The sequence below is a fragment of the Myxocyprinus asiaticus genome, chromosome 17, assembly GCF_019703515.2.
Source record: "Myxocyprinus asiaticus isolate MX2 ecotype Aquarium Trade chromosome 17, UBuf_Myxa_2, whole genome shotgun sequence".
NCBI classification, from domain to species: Eukaryota; Metazoa; Chordata; class Actinopteri; order Cypriniformes; family Catostomidae; genus Myxocyprinus; species Myxocyprinus asiaticus.
The window spans coordinates 22,235,001-22,253,621 of NC_059360.1; the positions used below are offsets into that span (position 1 = coordinate 22,235,001).

The window sequence follows — 18,621 nt, forward strand, 5'->3', positions numbered from 1 at the left end:
GAGATGCTAGAAAACAGAGACCAACCATTAAGAAATATTGCAGACAGAATGCAAAAAATATGTCCTGTGTTAAAGCCCCCATAAGTCTACCTCAAACAGATTGGCAAATTCAAGAACAAAATGGATTTCTGTAGATAGTCAGTAGTATGCTTATGTTCAGTGATACGGAAATAAAACAAAAATTAATGTCTCTTAAATCCTTTTGTTTGCCACTATAATGTCTTTGAATTCTCTTCATTTGGGGGCTATTGTCATAAAATGTCGATATGTGATTAATTTGATCATTTAATCAGCATAACATGTCATTAATTTGACTACATATTTTATTGAAACTAGATAGGGTTTGAGTTGGAGTGATTGGTCCCAAAAGTGCATTAGTAGTAGTGGTCAGCCGATTTATCACAGAAGCCAATAAATGGGCCGATATTTGGAATTTTATTTTTTTATTATTAAAGTTTTTGTTTGCCCGATTAGTTTCTCAAGCCGCTATGGCTCAGCGGCTGCTTGCACGTGAAGGAGCGGTCTGAGACATTAAATGACCAATCACAGTTCTTTTTGTTGTTACTGCCATCGTGTTACCACAATAATAGACCGGTGTGCAACACGGTCTCATTTAAACGGTCCTGCATATCAGAGCCATGACGGACACGTATGAGCTCATGATGTTTAAAGTGTTTGGGTGCTTTAATCACTCTCTCTCTTCTCGAAAGTTTCCTGTAAATGTTAAATCTTGTCTGATGATACAAAGGCAAATATCAATACAAATGTTATCATATATTGTCTGCAAATATGTGGATATCTCGTTTAAACCAATTTAATTCACAAACCTCAGGAAACTTGCGCAAATCTGTAAAAAAAAAAATCGGTCGACAGAAGGGGGAATTCATGAAAAATTGTACCAAAAAAACAAAAAAAAACATTTATCATCAGACATCACCATCTCTTGCATCATCAATACCATAAGCCCAGCATACTGTAGATTTTATATATTGCTTGTCTTAAAATGGCTTTAAGCATCATGCATTTTTTTTTATTTATGTAGACTTCATTAAAATAGGTACATTCATGACAGCACAGATGACTCATTTCCTCATTCATGAATAAATTCTCCAGAATGAGGTACAGGGATAGTGCTCTGTGGAGAGACCACAGCCAGAGTGACAGCTCTGTAATTGATCTTTGCTGGTGAGTGCCAAGCTCAGTCGAGAATCCAGCACACAGAATAACGATCATCAATAATCCATTTGCACTCTACCAGAAGTCTCATCCCTGCTGTTTTTGTACATTGTACAAGTTGTGGCTTTAGAATCAGCCTATCCATCATCATAAGGGTGTGCAGTGTTCCCATTCATTGTTGCTCTTTTACATTGTCTGTTTGAAGTGAATTGTTACATCTAGATTTTCACATAGTGTTTGAGATTGTATAAATTAGGATTATAGTATGTTATGAGAAGTTCTGATTTGAAACCAGACAATGCCGTTTTACACTAAATTACATTAAAATGCAAGTGTCTAAATTAGCAGCACCAGACGGAATTGCAAAAATGGTTCCATGAGTAATTCGCTTTCTTCATTGGGAGTTCTATGCTATTAACCCAGTGAGCCAGCTCTGAGATGAATAACAACATTACAAACTTTAAAGCAAAAAAGTATTTGGAAATCATGGGGGGAAAATCTGTAAATTCTTAAATGACTGACTGAACTACCTCCTATTAGGGCTGTCACGATTATGAAATTTGTCTGACAATTATTATTCAAACAAATATTTGCGATCATTATGATTACTTGTCCGTTTTAGGGTTTTCATGATTATGAAGATTGATTGTCATGTTTTTGTCATAGGTGTACGTGTGCTTCATAAACCTAAAGACGTCATTTATTCATATTAACTTTTACATGATTTTCTTTAAGGCTTTAAGAACTTGCCATTAAGTATTTAAGAATGACATTAAAAGTAATATTTTAAATATCTAAACATTTCAAAATATTTAAAATATCTGTCTCTCTTTTTGGTCAACTTTAGTCTTGGTCCATTTTGCATTAACCTTGTTGCTGTTGGATAGCCAACCTGAATACCTATTATATTATAAGTGTGCAATTGTAAAATATTTCTATCCAAAATTCTTCACTTTCACAAGTTACCTTAAGGCTCTCTGATTAAACCCACGAACCCTTATCTCACATGAAGACAGACTCTGGCGTGACAGGGCTTCCCTGACTTTTATCACATTTGCCATAACACGATCGTTAAATGAAAGTAAAACTGGAGTGTTTTGCATTAACTAAAATCCTCATTTTATTTTCGCGGGAGTTTGAGGCGAACCTCCGTAGACACCGTGTGCATCACAGCTGTGGTCTGTGGTGAGGCTCATTGAGACGGTCAGTTCAATTGAATGAGAAACTCAAACGTGCCGTTAATTCCCTTATTTGGACAATAAAAGGTGAACGGAATTTAAAGTGCACAATAACCACGATCAGACAATTATTTAATAATCATGTCAGACCTACCTCCTATTAAGCATTGTGAATGCCGTAACGAAAAATTGTATAAAAAATATTGACTTATGGTCATTGATTATACATATAAAAACACTATATTTTTAAGGTGCACAGTAATTTAAAAAAAAAAAAAGCTTAAAAATGCATTGTACTTTTGCAAATTTTTTTCATATGTTGCACACACAAGTACAATAATGAAAGCTGTTTTATTCTACATGAAGTGGATCGCCTCATTGCAGGGATGGACTGGCCATCGGGGAGCCCCGGGACTTTTCCCAGTGGGTCGGTTGAGTAGTGGGCCACTCAAAGTATTCAAATTGTGATGAAAGTATCCGCCGCTAGCCGCAGAGCGGGACCAATCACTCTCACCCATACAGCACTGACAGCTTTGCTTTGCTGAGCTTTACGTTTCCATGGTAACAGCGAGTTCTCTGATTGGTGGATTGCTTTCCAGAATTATGGGAAGTAAAGTTTTTACCGAAAATTTGGCTATCAAACACAATTTTGTAAACATTTAGTTGATGTGTAGCTGACTTGCTATACGGAAGTCTATTCCATCGTTTAAAAATCTAGGAGCTCTTGATAGGTTTGTATTAAAATTAATGCCACTTCTACTTTCAGAACCCAATTATTGCCTTCTGTTTCTTGTTAAACAGCTTATTTCATGAAGTCCTGCCCCAAACTAACACCATTGGTTGAGCCAGCAGCTGACATGTCAGACGGCTCAAACAAATGGAGCAATATTTTGAAAGAGTCAGTGTTTACACTCTTTGAGAAGTTAATCTGCGAATGGCTTTTAAAAAACGTTATACAGTGTTGCCCATTTAAATATAAAAAGCAAAAAAAAAAAAAAAAAAAAAACTAAATGAACAGCAACAGTAATATAATTGAACCAGTAATCACAGAACAAGTCTATTTAGTCTGTTTATTTTAAGGCTCTTGGGTGTTGCTCTATTCCCAAATTGAGCTGGAAGGCGTTCTGGCCTTGCTGTTGCTATGACAATCCATCTCAAACACATTAGGGATCAGTTTCTGTTTGCTTGCCAGAACACAGGATTTTGTTTATTCGTTGCCCAGTAGCCTGTGAGGCAGCCCAAGACTAATTCAAAGTGTTATCTCCCAGGAATTCGCCTTTAGGCAACCATCAATGCAAAAGCATGACTCATCAAAAGGAAGTGAGACAACCTGCAGTCGGTTATATCAAAAGCATATAATCTCTAAAAGAATATATATTATGTGACCCATCATGCTGTTTTAATCAGCCATAAGTGTGTTGTGTTGTTTGCTGGAGTAAATGTCATGATCTTTTGATGGAATAAGAAAATGTATGCAGTATGTTTTCAGTCTTAAGAGTCAGGCCTGTATATGCTGGTGTGAAATAAACCGTGGCCTTGTACTTCCCCCAGAAAGGAGATTGGCCAATGCACAAGCTGGAGTGCTCGGCTATGTGCACATATGGCGAGAACTGGTGTCCATCAGAAACAGTGCGACTGGTCGCTAGAATAATTCTGAAACAGGTAAGGATTACTTTTTTTCTTTTTTTGACTTTTTGTTTCTTCTTGTATGCTGTTTTGTTTTTAGCAGAACCTTCACATAATTCATTTGAAGATTGTACTGTAATTACAATATAGTTCTGTTCATTAACATTGGTTAATGCATTAGGTATTATAAACTTACAATGAGCAATGATGTATTCATCTATGATGATTACAAGCACATGTACTTAACACAGTTATTGTTACATTTAGCAGTTGGGAAGAGTGTTAGTGGTTAAGATGACGCCTCCTTAATCTACCAAACTGTGCATAATTTTGGTCACATTACCATATGTTTAGAAAGAGCCTTCAGCTGCCTGTGATTATTAGATGCATATGTGAATAGTGGTTAGCATTTATTATACAAATAGCTGGTTTTTGTATGTAAAATTCATTTTCTACATGGCAGGTAAAATTAATTTTGTCAAAGCAAATTTATCCATGTCTAAAAATATATACTGTAGTGTACATATTGGTGACTTGCCAGTGTATAAAACCATGTAAATGTTTTTTCTTTTTTTAAAAAATAGTTTTGAGTGTCCTCACAATAGTTTGCGTTCCCTCGCAGAAAGTTTTTCCAAAAACAAAATCTATGGTAATAAAAACAATTTTGTGGTTATTTTGGTTTTACTATACAAATACCATAGTTTAACAATGGTTATTGTAGTAAAACCATGGCTTAGTTGTAACCACGATAGTTCCATTTATTTATTTTTATGGTAACATGGTTTTACTATGGTTACTACAGTCTACAATATTACTATAGTAAAACCATGGTTTCCACCAAAAAAAAAAAGAAAACATGGTTAGCCAGGCATGGTTACTACATTACTATAGTAACACTATGATTTCTGCAAAACACTGATTACTACAGTCTACAATATTACTATAGTTTTTGCTGAAATCATGTTACTGTAGTAATGTAGTAACCATGGCTGGCTAAACAGGTTTTCTTCTTTTTTTTTTCTTTTTTTTTTTTTTGGCAGAATCCATGGTTTTACTATAGTAATATTGTAACTGTGTTTTGATGGAAACCATGCTTTTAATACAGTATACTGAATTCATATAGTAACCATGGTAATCTTGTAGTTACTATGGTTTTACAAAGAATATCAAGGTTAAAATATGGTTGGGAGAGTCACGTGTCACCATGCGAGATTCGGACGTGTGAACGGCGAGCTTTGCGCACTTTGCTAGTTTTAATACTTTTCATGTCATAAACCGGTGAGATTCGATACACCCTTATCCTTGACTGTTCTAGGAAGACAATATGTCTAAGAATTATAGATTATCTTCTGTTGTGTAATTCTGTTTTACAAAATTTGTATTGACACACCAGACTTGAGTAATCTGATGGCAAAGTTGTCACGGGGGCTCTCGTAGGCATACATGGACTGTTTGAGTTTGAGGGATGGACGCCAGTTGGCACTGTCGTGCACGGGGATAATGCGCATGTTTGTTTGGTTAGGGGGGATGTTTGGGGTTTGATTGTTGCACTAATGTGGAATGTGGTCTTTATTATTTTGTTTGACACACAATCTATTTTTTCTAATATGTCAAAATGTCAGATGTTAGTATGAGTGGATTGTCTCTCTCCACGTGGAATGTGAATGGGTTGGGGCACCCCATAAAAAGAAGGAAAGTTATTTCTCTCTTAAACGTAAGAAATATGATGTAGTGTTTCTTCAAGAAACGCATCTTTCCCTGCAGGAAGCTGAAAAATTTGGGAAGATATGGGGTGGACATTTTTTCATTAGTGCTGGCTCAAGTAAGAGCAGGGTAGTCATTACAATGATAAGTAAACATCTACAATTCAAATCTCTCAAACAGATTAAAGATAAATTAGGAAGAGTCATTATTGTTTTAGCAGAAATGCAGGGGCAAAGTTTTATTTTGGCTAATATTTACACACCTAACACTGATGATCAGGGCTTTTTTTATAGATCATGAAGGGATGTTGCAAGCCACTGGCACCCCTCATGATATAATACTGGGAGGAGACTTTAATCTATTGATGGACTCAGTCCTTGATCATAGTGAAGCAAAAATGTGTAAGCCCCCTAGAGCATAATTGAAACTTCACAGGATATGTAAAAAATCTTGGTCTTACAGATATTTGGAGACTTTGGAACCGTAGGGACTATAATTTTTTTTTCATCAGTCCATAAGATTTATTCTAGAATATATTTTTTTATATCTAAGTCCCTCATTTCATCTGTTGTTGATTGCTCAACTGGAAACATTTTAGTCTCAAATCACGCCCTGATGAGTTTAGATGTGTTACCACATACGGAGAAAAAGAAATCATATAGTTGGCGCTTTAATGTATCCCTTTTGCAAAATCCTGAATTCCAACAAATGTTAAAAGCTGAAATCAATGTTTATATGGAGACCAACTGGTCCTCGGTATCCTCTGTGGGTGTGGCTTGGAAGGCACTTAAGGCGGTTCTTAGGGGTCGGATCATACAGTATGCCTCATTCATCCAAAAATCCAAAGCACGAGAACTCGGAGTTGGAAGGGAGTATTAAAAGTGCTGAGGCAGAGCTTAAGTGCCGAATGTCGTCTGATGGCATCAGAGAATTGACCAGATTGAAACAGATAATACTATTTTGTCGTGAAAAGTGGAGTTTTGGCTATTCAGGGCAAGACAGTCATACTTCGAGTCGGCAGACAAAGCAGGGAAGCTTTTGGCTAGATATATAAAGCAGAGAGAGTCCTTTTCTACCATTCCCTCAGTGAAATCTGCTGGTGGTAACATTTTTACCTTGGCCATTAATATTAATAATGCTTTTAAGAATTCTATCTTGATCTCTAGAGCTCCACGTCTTCGTCTACTGATGAAGATATTAGAAACTTTGTGGAACCATTAGAACTCCCTAAACTGACGACTGAGCAAAAAAATTATCTTGATTCTGAGATAACCTTGGAGGAGCTTGGCGAGGTAATTAAGACGTTGTCTACAGGCAAGGCTTTGGAGCCAGATGGCTTTGCCGCTGAATTTTTTTAGATCTTATGCTACAGAACTGGCTCCACTTTTGTTAGAAGTTTATATGGAATCATTAAAGAATGGAAAGCTTCTGCCAACCATGACACAAGCCTGGATCAGTCTGATTCTTAAAAAGGACAAAGATCCAAGAGTTACCGTCCAATTTCCCTGATACAGCTAGACGTAAAATATTTGGGGTAATAGTGGGGGTTAAATGTTAAATGTTGATTCAATGTATATATGTTGTGTTTTTCTTTGTTATATACAGTTGTGCTCAAAAGTTTGCATACCCTGGCAGAAATTGTGAGATTTTGGCATTGATTTTGAAAATATGACTGATCATGCAAAAAAAAAAAAAAACCTGTCTTTTATTTAAGGATAGTGATCATATGAAGCCATTTATTATCACATAGTTGTTTGGCTCCTTTTTAAATCATAATGATAACAGAAATCACCCAAATGGCCCTGATCAAAAGTTTACATACCCTTGAATGTTTGGCCTTGTTACAGACACACAAGGTGATACACACAGGTTTAAATGGCAATTAAAGGTTAATTTCCCACACCTGTGGCTTTTTAAATTGCAATTAGTGTCTGTGTATAAATAGTCAATGAGTTTGTTAGCTCTCACGTGGATGCACTGAGCAGGCTAGATACTGAGCCATGGGGAGCAGAAAAGAACTGTCAAAAGACCTGCGTAACAAGGTAATGGAGCGTTATAAAGATGGAAAAGGATATAAAAAGATATCCAAAGCCTTGAAAATGCCAGTCAGTACTGTTCAATCACTTATTAAGAAGTGGAAAATTCGGGGATCTCTGGATACCAAGCCAAGGTCAGGTAGACCAAGAAAGATATCAGCCACAACTGCCAGAAGAATTGTTCGGGTTACAAAGAAAAACCCACAGGTAACCTCAGGAGAAATACAGGCTGCTCTGGAAAAAGACAGTGTGGTTGTTTCAAGGAGCACAATACAACGATACTTGAACAAAAATGAGCTGCATGGTCGAGTTGCCAGAAAGAAACTTTTACTGCGCCAGTGCCAAAAAAAAGCCCGGTTACAATACGCCCGACAACACCTTGACATGCCTCACAGCTTCTGGCACACTGTAATTTGGAGTGACAAGACCAAAATAGAGCTTTATGGTCACAACCATAAGCGCTATGTTTGGAGATGGGTCAACAAGGCCTATAGTGAAAAGAATACCATCCCCACTGTGAAGCATGGTGGTGGCTCACTGATGTTTTGGGGGTGTGTGAGCTCTAAAGGCACGGGGAATCTTGTGAAAATTGATGGCAAGATGAATGCAGCATGTTATCAGAAAATACTGGCAGACAATTTGCATTCTTCTGCACAAAAGCTGTGCATGGGATGCTCCTGGACATTCCAGCATGACTATGACCCTAAGCACAAGGCCGAGTTCACCCTCCAGTGGTTACAGCAGAAAAAGGTGAAGGTTCTGGAGTGGCCATCACAGTCTCCTGACCTTTATATCATCGAGCCACTCTGGGGAGATCTCAAACATGCAGTTCATGCAAGACGACCAAAGACTTTGCATGACCTGGAGGCATTTTGCCTAGACGAATGGGCAGCTATACCACCTGCAAGAATTTGGGGCCTCATAGACAACTATTACAAAAGACTGCATGCTGTCATTGATGCTAAAGGGGGCAATACACAGTATTAAGAACTAAGGGTATGCAGACTTTTGAACAGGGGTCATTTCATTTTTTTTCTTTGTTGTCATGTTTTGTTTTATGATTGTGCCATTCTGTTATAACCTACAGTTGAATATGAATCCCATAAGAATTAAAAGAAATGTGTTTTGCCTGCTCACTCATGTTTTCTTTAAAAATGGGACATATATTACCAATTCTCCAAGGGTTTTTTTTTCCCACCCTGTCCTCTAAGGGGCTCTGTAAATGATTCCCCAAAATGGTAGCCATGGGGTAAACTCTGTCAGATGCATTGATGTAAGCCATATCAGTGGCTCATCTAATAGTAAATAAGATTTTCCTCCAAATGCAGGATACTATAATGAATGCTGTTAAATATGTTGTTAATGGTTTTACTACATTTCAGATATTCTGAATATTACATATTTTCCTGGCTAATTTATAGACTTTGGTATGGGATTTATTTGATAGCAGACATCCTGAAAAAAGCATTCTTCTTTTTTTATCTCATTTTTCCTTGCCTAGACTAGAGGGCAACTTATTGTAAGTATAATAAGTGGCACAGTTTATAACTCTCTCTTTTAACTTGCTTATAAAAACACTGTCCCTAGTTGGGCATTTATAGTAAATATGTATGCATTTACTGCAGACTAATAATTAGAGTCTCTTCTAGAAAATATAATACCTAATAGAACTTGAAAGGATTTTTGGCCATGGGACTATGTTGAGAAGGCAGCTCTCAAGCTAATCGGGTGCTTTGTAGACTATAGCCCTAGACAATTTTCTGAGGTGGAGAGGTGTAGTGCAATCACATTTCTCGGTTTGAGTGCTAAAGTACAGGGTACGTGCCTGCCACAATGAGTGTGTTTACATGCATCTTGCACTGATTTTGCTTAACCCTTTGCAGGGCTCCAGACTAAAAAAAATGACTTAGGAGCTCTTTGGCTCCTAAACTGAAACATTAAGGAGCCAAATGGCTGTTTTTGGTTGACAAATCACAGAATTGCTCTATTTAGATTGCTGTTCAGCAACAAGACAGAATGCCAAAGAAAAGGAAGACAGCTGATAACCCATTAATCAAAGGTTTAAGACAATTATATACACCGATCAGCCACAACATTAACACCACCTGCCTAATATTGTGTAGGTCCCCCTCGTGCTGCCAAATCAGCACCAACCTGCATCTCAGAATAGCATTCTGAGATGATATTCTTCTCGCCACAATTGTACAGAGTGGTTATCTGAGTTACCGTAGACTTTGTCAGTTCGAAACAGTTTGGCCATTCTCTGTTGACCTCTCTTATCAACAAGGAGTTTCTGTCCACAGAACTGCGCTCACTGGATGTTTTTTTTTTTTTGTTTTTGGCACAATTCGTAGTAAATTCTAGAGACTGTTGTGCGTGAAAATCCCAGGATACAGTTCAGGAGCTTCAATTAATGTTTACGTCAACCATCGGAATGGGGAAAAAATTTGATCTCAGTGATTTGGATTGTGGCATGATTGTTGGTGCCATACGGGCTGGTTTGAGTATTTCTGTAACTGCTGATCTCCTGGGATTTGCGCACACAATTTTTCACACTCGTCCTGTGTGCGACCGCCTTAAGGATTAGATCTAGAATTTTCAATGCTGCTCCGGCACATATGGCGCAACCATGTGTTTCTCATGAATGTCTTTTCCCTTAATGCGTCAGTCAGAGAAGATCTGTGAGTCACTCAGCTGACACATGGCGCCTTGTGTCACACAACAAGTGCTGTTAGACAGTTGGCTGGAAAACTGTTACATCTTATCAAACATTCAGACAAGATTTCAGTGAATACAGTGCAAATTCTGTGCATTGCATCGCATGTTTGACAGTTTGCGAAGGTCATGTCAGATCAAACTCGCATGGCTTCTTTTTTTTTTGTGGTGGAACACAAAAGGAGAGATTTTAAAGAATTGTACTGGATTATTTTTCACCATGCAGTTACAATGAATGGGTACTGGAGCTTTCAGGCTTTAAAAAGGATGCATAAGCACTATAAAAGTATAATAGTCCATAAGACTCATGCTTTATAAATAAAGCCTTCTGAAGCCATACCATAGCTTTATGTGATGACCAAAATATAAGTCGTTATTCACGAAAAAATCTTGACATCTGCCCTAGCACTTCTTGGCACGTTCATGAGAGAAGTAACAATGTCTTATGAATGTATTGTTCTTTTGAGTCGGTTCTTTTCAATGAATTGGTTGATCCGTTTCACAACAGCAAAATGAGTGATTCGTTCATGAATTGGACTGATCCAGTTCTCTAATTCAACTCACTGACTCAATGATCAAATTACAGCAATGAACAGCTCTGTGGAGAGTTAGATTATCAGTAAATAACTAACTTCTCAGCCTGTTCCTTGCTCCTCCAAAGCTATCGTATGACTTCAGAAGACTTGTGCATGAGCCATATGGACCACTTTTATGGTGCTTTTGCATTCTTTTTTTAAAGCTTAAAAGCCTCAGTCCCCATTCACTGAATAGGAAAAAAATATCCCTTTGTGTTCCACGGAAGAAAGTCATACAGAATTTTATTTTTGGGTGAACTAATCCTAATCTCAGAAACATTTTCTTGTTTTACAGAAAACCCAGACAGCGAGCACTCCATCAGAAAGAGTGTTGGCTCTTAGAGAATTGGAAGCACGTAGGTGTCAAACATTGTTTTAGGTTTAATATTTTGTAATGGTTTTGTTTCTGTTGCTTAAAATAGGATTTGAAAATTTCAGCTCCAAAGGTAGTAAAGGCCAGTGACTTTCCACACCTGTTTAATGACCCTTACCAGCTGCCCTGTTGGCTGTCACAGATACCATATGACGCCTAGAGCTAGAACTATATGTCTTCAACTGTGTCGTAGATTTTTAACTGGCAGAGCCAGGTGACAATCAGAGAGAAATTTCCCTTTTTGATGAAAAGAGCTGTTAGTCACAATGCCTTCAAACTCAGTTTTATATATTATTCTTCTATGTTATGGCATAGCCTTGATAATACAGGATCTGGAGCTTTTTTTTTTAAATGATATGTTAATTGCTGTTTCTGTATATATTGTCAGATTTGGATAAGCTAGACAATGAGAAGAATGAGATGAATGATACAGACATTGCAGCACTCCACCACTTTTACTCCCAGCACCTCGATTTCCCTGATAATGCAGCACTTACGGAGCTCTTCGCCCAGGTACAGTTAGCCTCTTTTAATGTGACTTACCATATTTGTTAACTGTGCTTTGGGACTTTATTTGCTGTTGTTTTACTGTGACTCTGCCTTATTTTATTTTATTATGACCATTTGATCACAAGTAGTTGAGAGTGAGGTTGAAAGCTTGTTGCTGTCCTCATGTTCCCCACATGTTGGAAGGAACAAGCCTAGATTCAGCCAATCACAACTCTCGTCAATGATCCGTTACTTGGTGCTCTTACTTCATCCCCCAACCGTTGGCCGGAAAAAGCTCTGTCAATGTGCCATACCACAGAGGCCATGCCCTGATTCTCAGTCTCTCATACACACATACACATAGTAATAACATTGGTCTATTTATACTGATCCATTTCATGTTGTACTTGGGGATGCACCTATCCCATACCTGGATTGGTATCAGCACCAATACTTAACTTTTTAAACAGATCAGTTACATTTGATACTGTGTGTAACTGTGACAAGTTTCCAGTGACAAGCAGTTTGTCTTTCCACGCTGAATGTGAAATTGCTGCGCGACATCGCACAATCGCAGCCAATCAGAAGATATTTGATTTTTAATGTGCAGTTTGCGGAAAGAGTGACTTTGGACTACTCAGCACGACACCAAAGAAACTGAAACCAAACAATTCACAGAATGTTGTAACGCTGTCGTTGTTGGTTAGGACTGAAACTCTGATTAACATGGAAGAGCTTTTATCGCTCGTCGTAATTGCTTTTTCACGTCACGTAACTGTCAAACTTCATAAAAAGGACAAAAAAAACATAAAAATACAGTAGAAGTAGTCCATATGGCTGCTATTCCAAGTCCTCTGAAACCATGCAATAATTTTATGTGTGTTAAAGTTGTTGTTCATGGAAAATCGTTTGCTGCTCTTCTCAAATGTCAATCTCAATTTGATGTATTCGAACAATGCATGTAGCGTTTAGTTACACATGAGAGAACCAATGGCTTTTCTGCATCAATTTCATCAATCTAGTGTGGTGCGTTCTGATCGTGAATGAGATTCAGCAGAGGGGATTTATCAGTAAATATTTTTTCCCCCTAAATATTAGCTTTTTTGTGTTCTTTTATAATAAAGTACGGTGTAATTAAAGGTTTGTGTTTCGTTACACATCAGACAGTAATTCCAATCATTTCCACACAGTTTGGTATACATTTTCTTATATCATCAAGAAAAAAAGTACACCAATATCAGATTGGTACTCATAATCGGCATTTGAAAAGTTTTTTTATTAATAGTGACCTTGTCACAATGTTTGTTTGAAGTTGTAAGGCCTGTTCACACCAAATCATTGACACTTTTGCTAGATGAACTTCCGATGAAAGGTCTGTTGACAGAGACATAAAAAATGAAACTGGAAAATGAAAGGCGCTTTTGCTATTCTACAAACATTTATACTTGTTTCCTGCCCAGCCCCTTCAGCATTCAGATGTCATTGCTAGAGATGTATATATTGAATGCTTTTAAGGCATTTATTTACATAATTTGGCATAACTGATTCGATATGTTCTTTCCATGGTGTTGATGCATTTTTGAGGAGTATATAATCTGTGTTTTTTATGCAAGTGAGATGAGTAAAGAGCGCTGTTGCATATTTATTTGCACATGTATTTTGTTACAATTATATTCAAAATGGACTCCCGAACCGTATCCTCTTTTTAGAATGCCTGGATTAATGCTGGGCTAATATAACACAAGGTACAGTGATATAAATACGTGTACGCGTGGAATAATGTACATTAAGTATAACAGTTATAGTAAAGTATAAAATATCATGCATAATATTACAAATAATATAAAAGAAAACACTGGCTCATGATCTTTATTTAAATTATTGCATATTTGTATTGAATTCAGGGTTTCTTGTGCATGCTAAGAAAAGAGCACCATTACAGGAATACATTGTTATATTATCCTTCCAATAAAAATAGCAATGTGGTTCTGCAATTCATTTGTCTACAGTAAAATATTGCATGTAAAGATGGGATTACACATTAAATATTAAATATTATGGGATATTTTACTACAAGCTTAGTTCAAAGGAATTGCCGAACCACTGTGCAATTTTTTAATCCTGCTATTATCCTGCTGCTATGTACATTAAAACAAAAGACTAGGTATATTATAAAATATGAGGTATCACATTAATATTCTAAAAAATGTGTGTACAGTTTCTATATTGTCTATATGCATGTACATTATTTATAAAATGACAAAAAGGTCTCCTCTCATTCAGTCAGTTTTCATCGCAGTCTGAAGAAGAAGAACAATAGGACTTCTCTACGTTAAAAGAAACCTTCGGATTGTCTGCGTATGATTTGTCAGACCCTGTATGAATAATGCCATGGGAATCCATTGTTCCAAGTCAAAAGCTTATCTTGATGTGAATAGTCCTTTAGTGTTCTTCACAATGTATCTTTAATGTTTCAGGCACACATACTAATTCCTTTCTTTCTGCATTACAGGTGAACTGTAATGGCTTCACTATTGAAGATGAGGAGCTTTCTCATTTGGGGTCTGCTGTATTTCCAGAGTAAGCCACATAGAAATCAAAATCACTGCCATGACACATTTGATAAAATATATACTTGATAGTAGTCGAATGTATATATTATGCACATAGACTTAGTTTCTCTGTTTCTGTGGCAGTGTTGCTCTGATGAACCACAGCTGTAGTCCAAACGTGATTGTGACGTATAGAGGTACAGTGGCAGAGGTGAGGGCTGTGCAAGAAATCAACCCTGGAGAAGAGGTGAGATACGGCCCACAACATTTTCCTTGCATCTAAAATTAGTCATTTTAATGGAACAGATCTTAAAAGTTTGAAATTACATAATTATAAATGCATTATCAACAGCCCTCTTAATTTCCTTAAAATAGATTTTCAACAGTTACATTGACCTCCTGTATCCAACAGAAGATAGAATTGAAAGGTTGAGAGATTCTTATTTCTTTACCTGTGATTGTAAAGAATGCACCTCGAAGTCAAAGGTGAGTTTTAGTTTTCACTCTCTTTAATAAATGACAGTTTCAGTTCATCTAAAACGTATAACTCAAATTGAGATGGTGTTGTTTCAGAAGGGTGTAGACATTATATTTTCAACTCTATATTTGACTTCCAGGTTAAAGTTTTTCGTAGCATGCGCATAACACTGAGGCCAATTGCGGTTCGATTAACATGTAAACATGCTGGACGAATTCGAGCTACAATCGCATTATCTAGGCCTATTAGTTCGATTTTGCAAAAACCAGACTGATACGATTTCAGTTGGACTAAAGCGTTTACATGACATATATTACTTGTGCAATGTGTATTGCAAAGTTTTCTCAATTCTCACTTATTTGAGAAAGAAACACTATGAATGAAAAAGAACAAGAATGACATTGAAGTCTGTAAGTGAGACTAACACCTAATTGTTTTCTTAGGACAAGGCCAAAATGGAGATGCGTCAAAAGCTAAGCACACCTCCTGAGGATGAGGAAATCACACAGATGGTGAGGTATGCCAGAAATGTCATCGAGGAGTTCAGAAGAGCTAAGCACTACAAAAATATCCTTCACAGGCCCTTTTTCTTCAGTAATATGGCATAAATGTGTGTGCAAACATATGTACTTTTGTTATATTGGGCAATATTTTGTCTATGTGACTGAGCAATCCAGAGGCAGTTGGTTATTTTTAGTCTCCACATGACCAAGCTTTATTAACCTTTCAGAAATATCACATCACAAAACTTTCACTGGTGTTTTTGAAATGCACAAATTTCTGAGAGAAAGTCTAAGGAAAGGTGGGAAGAAAAAACAAGAGAAGTCGCTTTTCGAGTGTTTAAAGAATAGATGTACTGAGCCTAAAGTAAACCAATGTTTTTTTTTATCCTTGACTGCAAAGTTACCCCCCAGTGAACTGCTGGAGATTTGTGAATTAAGCCTGGAGAAAATGGGTTCAATCTTTGCAGATACCAATGTGTACATGCTGCACATGATGTACCAGGCAATGGGTGTCTGTCTTTATATGCAGGATTGGGATGGAGCAATGAAATATGGCGAAAAAATTATCCAGCCCTACAGGTAATGCTGGGCTCCACTTACTTTTGTCATTGTTTTTTTGTGTGGATAATTCACCAATAAATACATTTGTCATTTCGCTCAACCTGTATTTTTTATTTTTTTCAGTATTATTTTCATGGAACGACATTAAAGTGATTAAATGGTGCCAGAATTTTCATTTTTCGGTGAGCTTCTGTTTGAATGGTGTATTTAGAAATGGATTGGACCTATAATTTATACCTTTCTAGTGTGCACTACCCTCCCTACTCACTGAATGTGGCCTCCATGTACCTGAAACTTGGAAGATTGTACCTAGGACTTGAGAAGAGGACGCAAGGAGTAAAAGCTTTAAAGAAGGTAGAATGTTATTAATGCTAATTTAAGATATTGAGAGAGGAAAAAAATCAAGAAAAAAGGAAAATCTCAAACATCCAGATTAATGGGGCCTGGGTAGCTCAGCGAGTAAAGACACTGACTACCACCCCTGGAGCTCGAGAGTTCGAATCCCAGGGCGTGCTGAGTGACTCGAGCCAGGTCTCTTAAGCAACCAAATTGGCCCGGTTGCTATGGAGGGTAGAGTCACATGGGGTAACCTCCTCGTGGTCGCTGTAATGTGGTTCGCTTTCGGTGGGGCGTGCGGTGAGTTGTGCGTGGATGCCGTGAATCGGTAACGCGCAGAACAAGCCACGTGATAAGATGCGCGAGTTGACGGTCTCAGACGTGGAAGCAACTGAGATTCGTCCTCCACCACCCGGATTGAGGCAAGTCACTACGCCACTACGAGGATTTAGAGTGCATTGGGAATTGGGCATTCCAAATTGAGGAGAAGAAAAAAAAACATCCAGATTTATAAAAATTAAGGGACATCTGAATCATATAGCTACAAAAATTAGAAAAGGGGGGCTATTTACAATTATTCTGATAGTTTGCATGGAAACAAGATATTAGAAATGGGTTTATGCCCTTAGAAATTTAAAAAGAGAAAAAATTGAATACATTTGTTTTCAGAGGCATGCAGGTTTTATAAATGTGTTGTGACTGAATTTATCACAGGCTCTTGCAATCATGGACATTGCCCACGGTAAAGACCACCCATACATCACTGAGATTAAGAAGGAAATGGAAGAGCAGAAATAATGAGAGCACCAGGAGGAATATGCATCAAACGCTGACATGTGTCTTATACCTCTTCTTGGAATATACAAAGTGATGTCAAAATTGTCTGTCAATCTGAGATGTCATTTACACAGATTTTTAGGTTTGTAAATAGATGGCCTGAGTCAGAGAATTTCGTTGCTTGTATTTTATGCTTTGGGAAAAATGTTCTGCACTGTTTTCTGTGAAGAAGGGCTAAGATTTAAGAATCATATCACATATACAAGGTTTTTAACTATAAACATTTTGCCCTATCATGTAGCAATGGTATTGCTGTTTTGAATAGCTTCAAATCTATCAAATATTTATTTGTATTTGATAGATTGTTGCATGGTTCTTATTTTGCACCGATCAAAGTATATCATTGATACTGTTAAGATATTGGACTTCCAATATTTCAGTACATTTCAGTCATAGTGTTACTTTCATACTTGCTTCTTTGTTTGTTAAATGTTTCTTGTTTGATTGGAATTGTGTAATTTTCGCAGGTGGCAGCAGCGAAACAATAATGAATGCAGACTGCCACATGCTTGAAATTTAATGTGACAACACTAAAGTAATAAATTCCTGAAGATAAACACTGACCTTATGCATTACAACTTTTTATTTTCAACTCTAGTAATCCTCTTTTTTGTGGAACAAATTATTTAAATTTAATGTATTAAAGGGACAGTTCACCCAAAAATGAAAATTATCTCGTCATTTACTCGCCCTCATGCCATCCAAAATGTGTATGACTTTCTGCTGCAGAACACAAATGATAATTTTAGAAGAATATTTCAGCTCTGTAGGTCCATACAATTCAAGTGAATGGTGACCAGAACTTTCAAGCTCCAAAAATCACAAAAGCAGCATAAAAGTAATCCATACAACTCCAGTGGATTAATCCACGTCTTTTAAAGAAATGCAATCACTTTGGGTGAGAAACAGATCAGTATTTAAATCCTTTTTTTAATATAAATCTCAACTTTCATTTTCACAAAAAGGAATTAAATATTGATTTGTATCTCACCAACACCTACTATATTGCTTATGAAGACATGGATTTAACCACTGGAGTCATATGGATTACTTTTATGCTGCCTTCATGTGATTTTTGGAGCTTGAAAGGTCTGGTCACCATTCACTTGCCTTATATGGACCAACAGACCTTTAAAGGTGCACGCCACAATATTCGTGTTTGTTTCGCTGACACCTAGCGGTGTAGGTGCTGCATCATTAAAAAAAAAAAGTTCTCAGATACCAGTGTCACTGTAAAAATATGCTATTTACTGTCAGACATAATTTATTATGCGAGTTAAAGTGTACAATAATAGGATTAGTCAGATGAAGTGCCCAGTAATATTCGGCTGGTCACATGACTTCAACATAGTTGCGCTCATGAATGTGCGCCATATATATATATATATATTTCTAAAACTGCTATGATTAAGAGTCTTAATCTTGTGTGTACATCATTTTACAAATTTTTTGAAAATATTGGGCTACAATTTATTTTTTGTC

At 37.0% G+C, this 18,621-nt stretch overlaps 1 protein-coding gene across 2 annotated transcripts in view; it reads left to right on the forward strand.

Annotated features, from left to right (window-relative positions):
* LOC127455610 (N-lysine methyltransferase SMYD2-A-like) overlaps nt 1–17,702 on the forward strand; it is a 19,363-nt gene extending 1,661 nt beyond the window's left edge. Inside the window, exons 3-12 of one of the 2 annotated variants that reach the window (XR_007899697.1) lie at nt 3,906–4,016; nt 11,306–11,366; nt 11,772–11,896; nt 14,385–14,452; nt 14,569–14,671; nt 14,800–14,910; nt 15,346–15,469; nt 15,810–15,984; nt 16,090–16,320; nt 17,017–17,056. Coding sequence is in view for 1 of the 2 variants with exons in the window: in XM_051723655.1 (XP_051579615.1) it covers nt 3,906–4,016; nt 11,306–11,366; nt 11,772–11,896; nt 14,385–14,452; nt 14,569–14,671; nt 14,800–14,910; nt 15,346–15,469; nt 15,810–15,984; nt 16,212–16,320; nt 17,017–17,100 (1,071 nt within the window). In the remaining variant the exon portion in view is untranslated. Of the gene's footprint in view, nt 1–3,905; nt 4,017–11,305; nt 11,367–11,771; nt 11,897–14,384; nt 14,453–14,568; nt 14,672–14,799; nt 14,911–15,345; nt 15,470–15,809; nt 15,985–16,089; nt 16,321–17,016 lie in introns of both variants that reach the window. The other variant, XM_051723655.1, reaches the window with a different exon arrangement.
* The last annotated feature ends 919 nt before the right edge of the window (nt 17,703–18,621 follow it).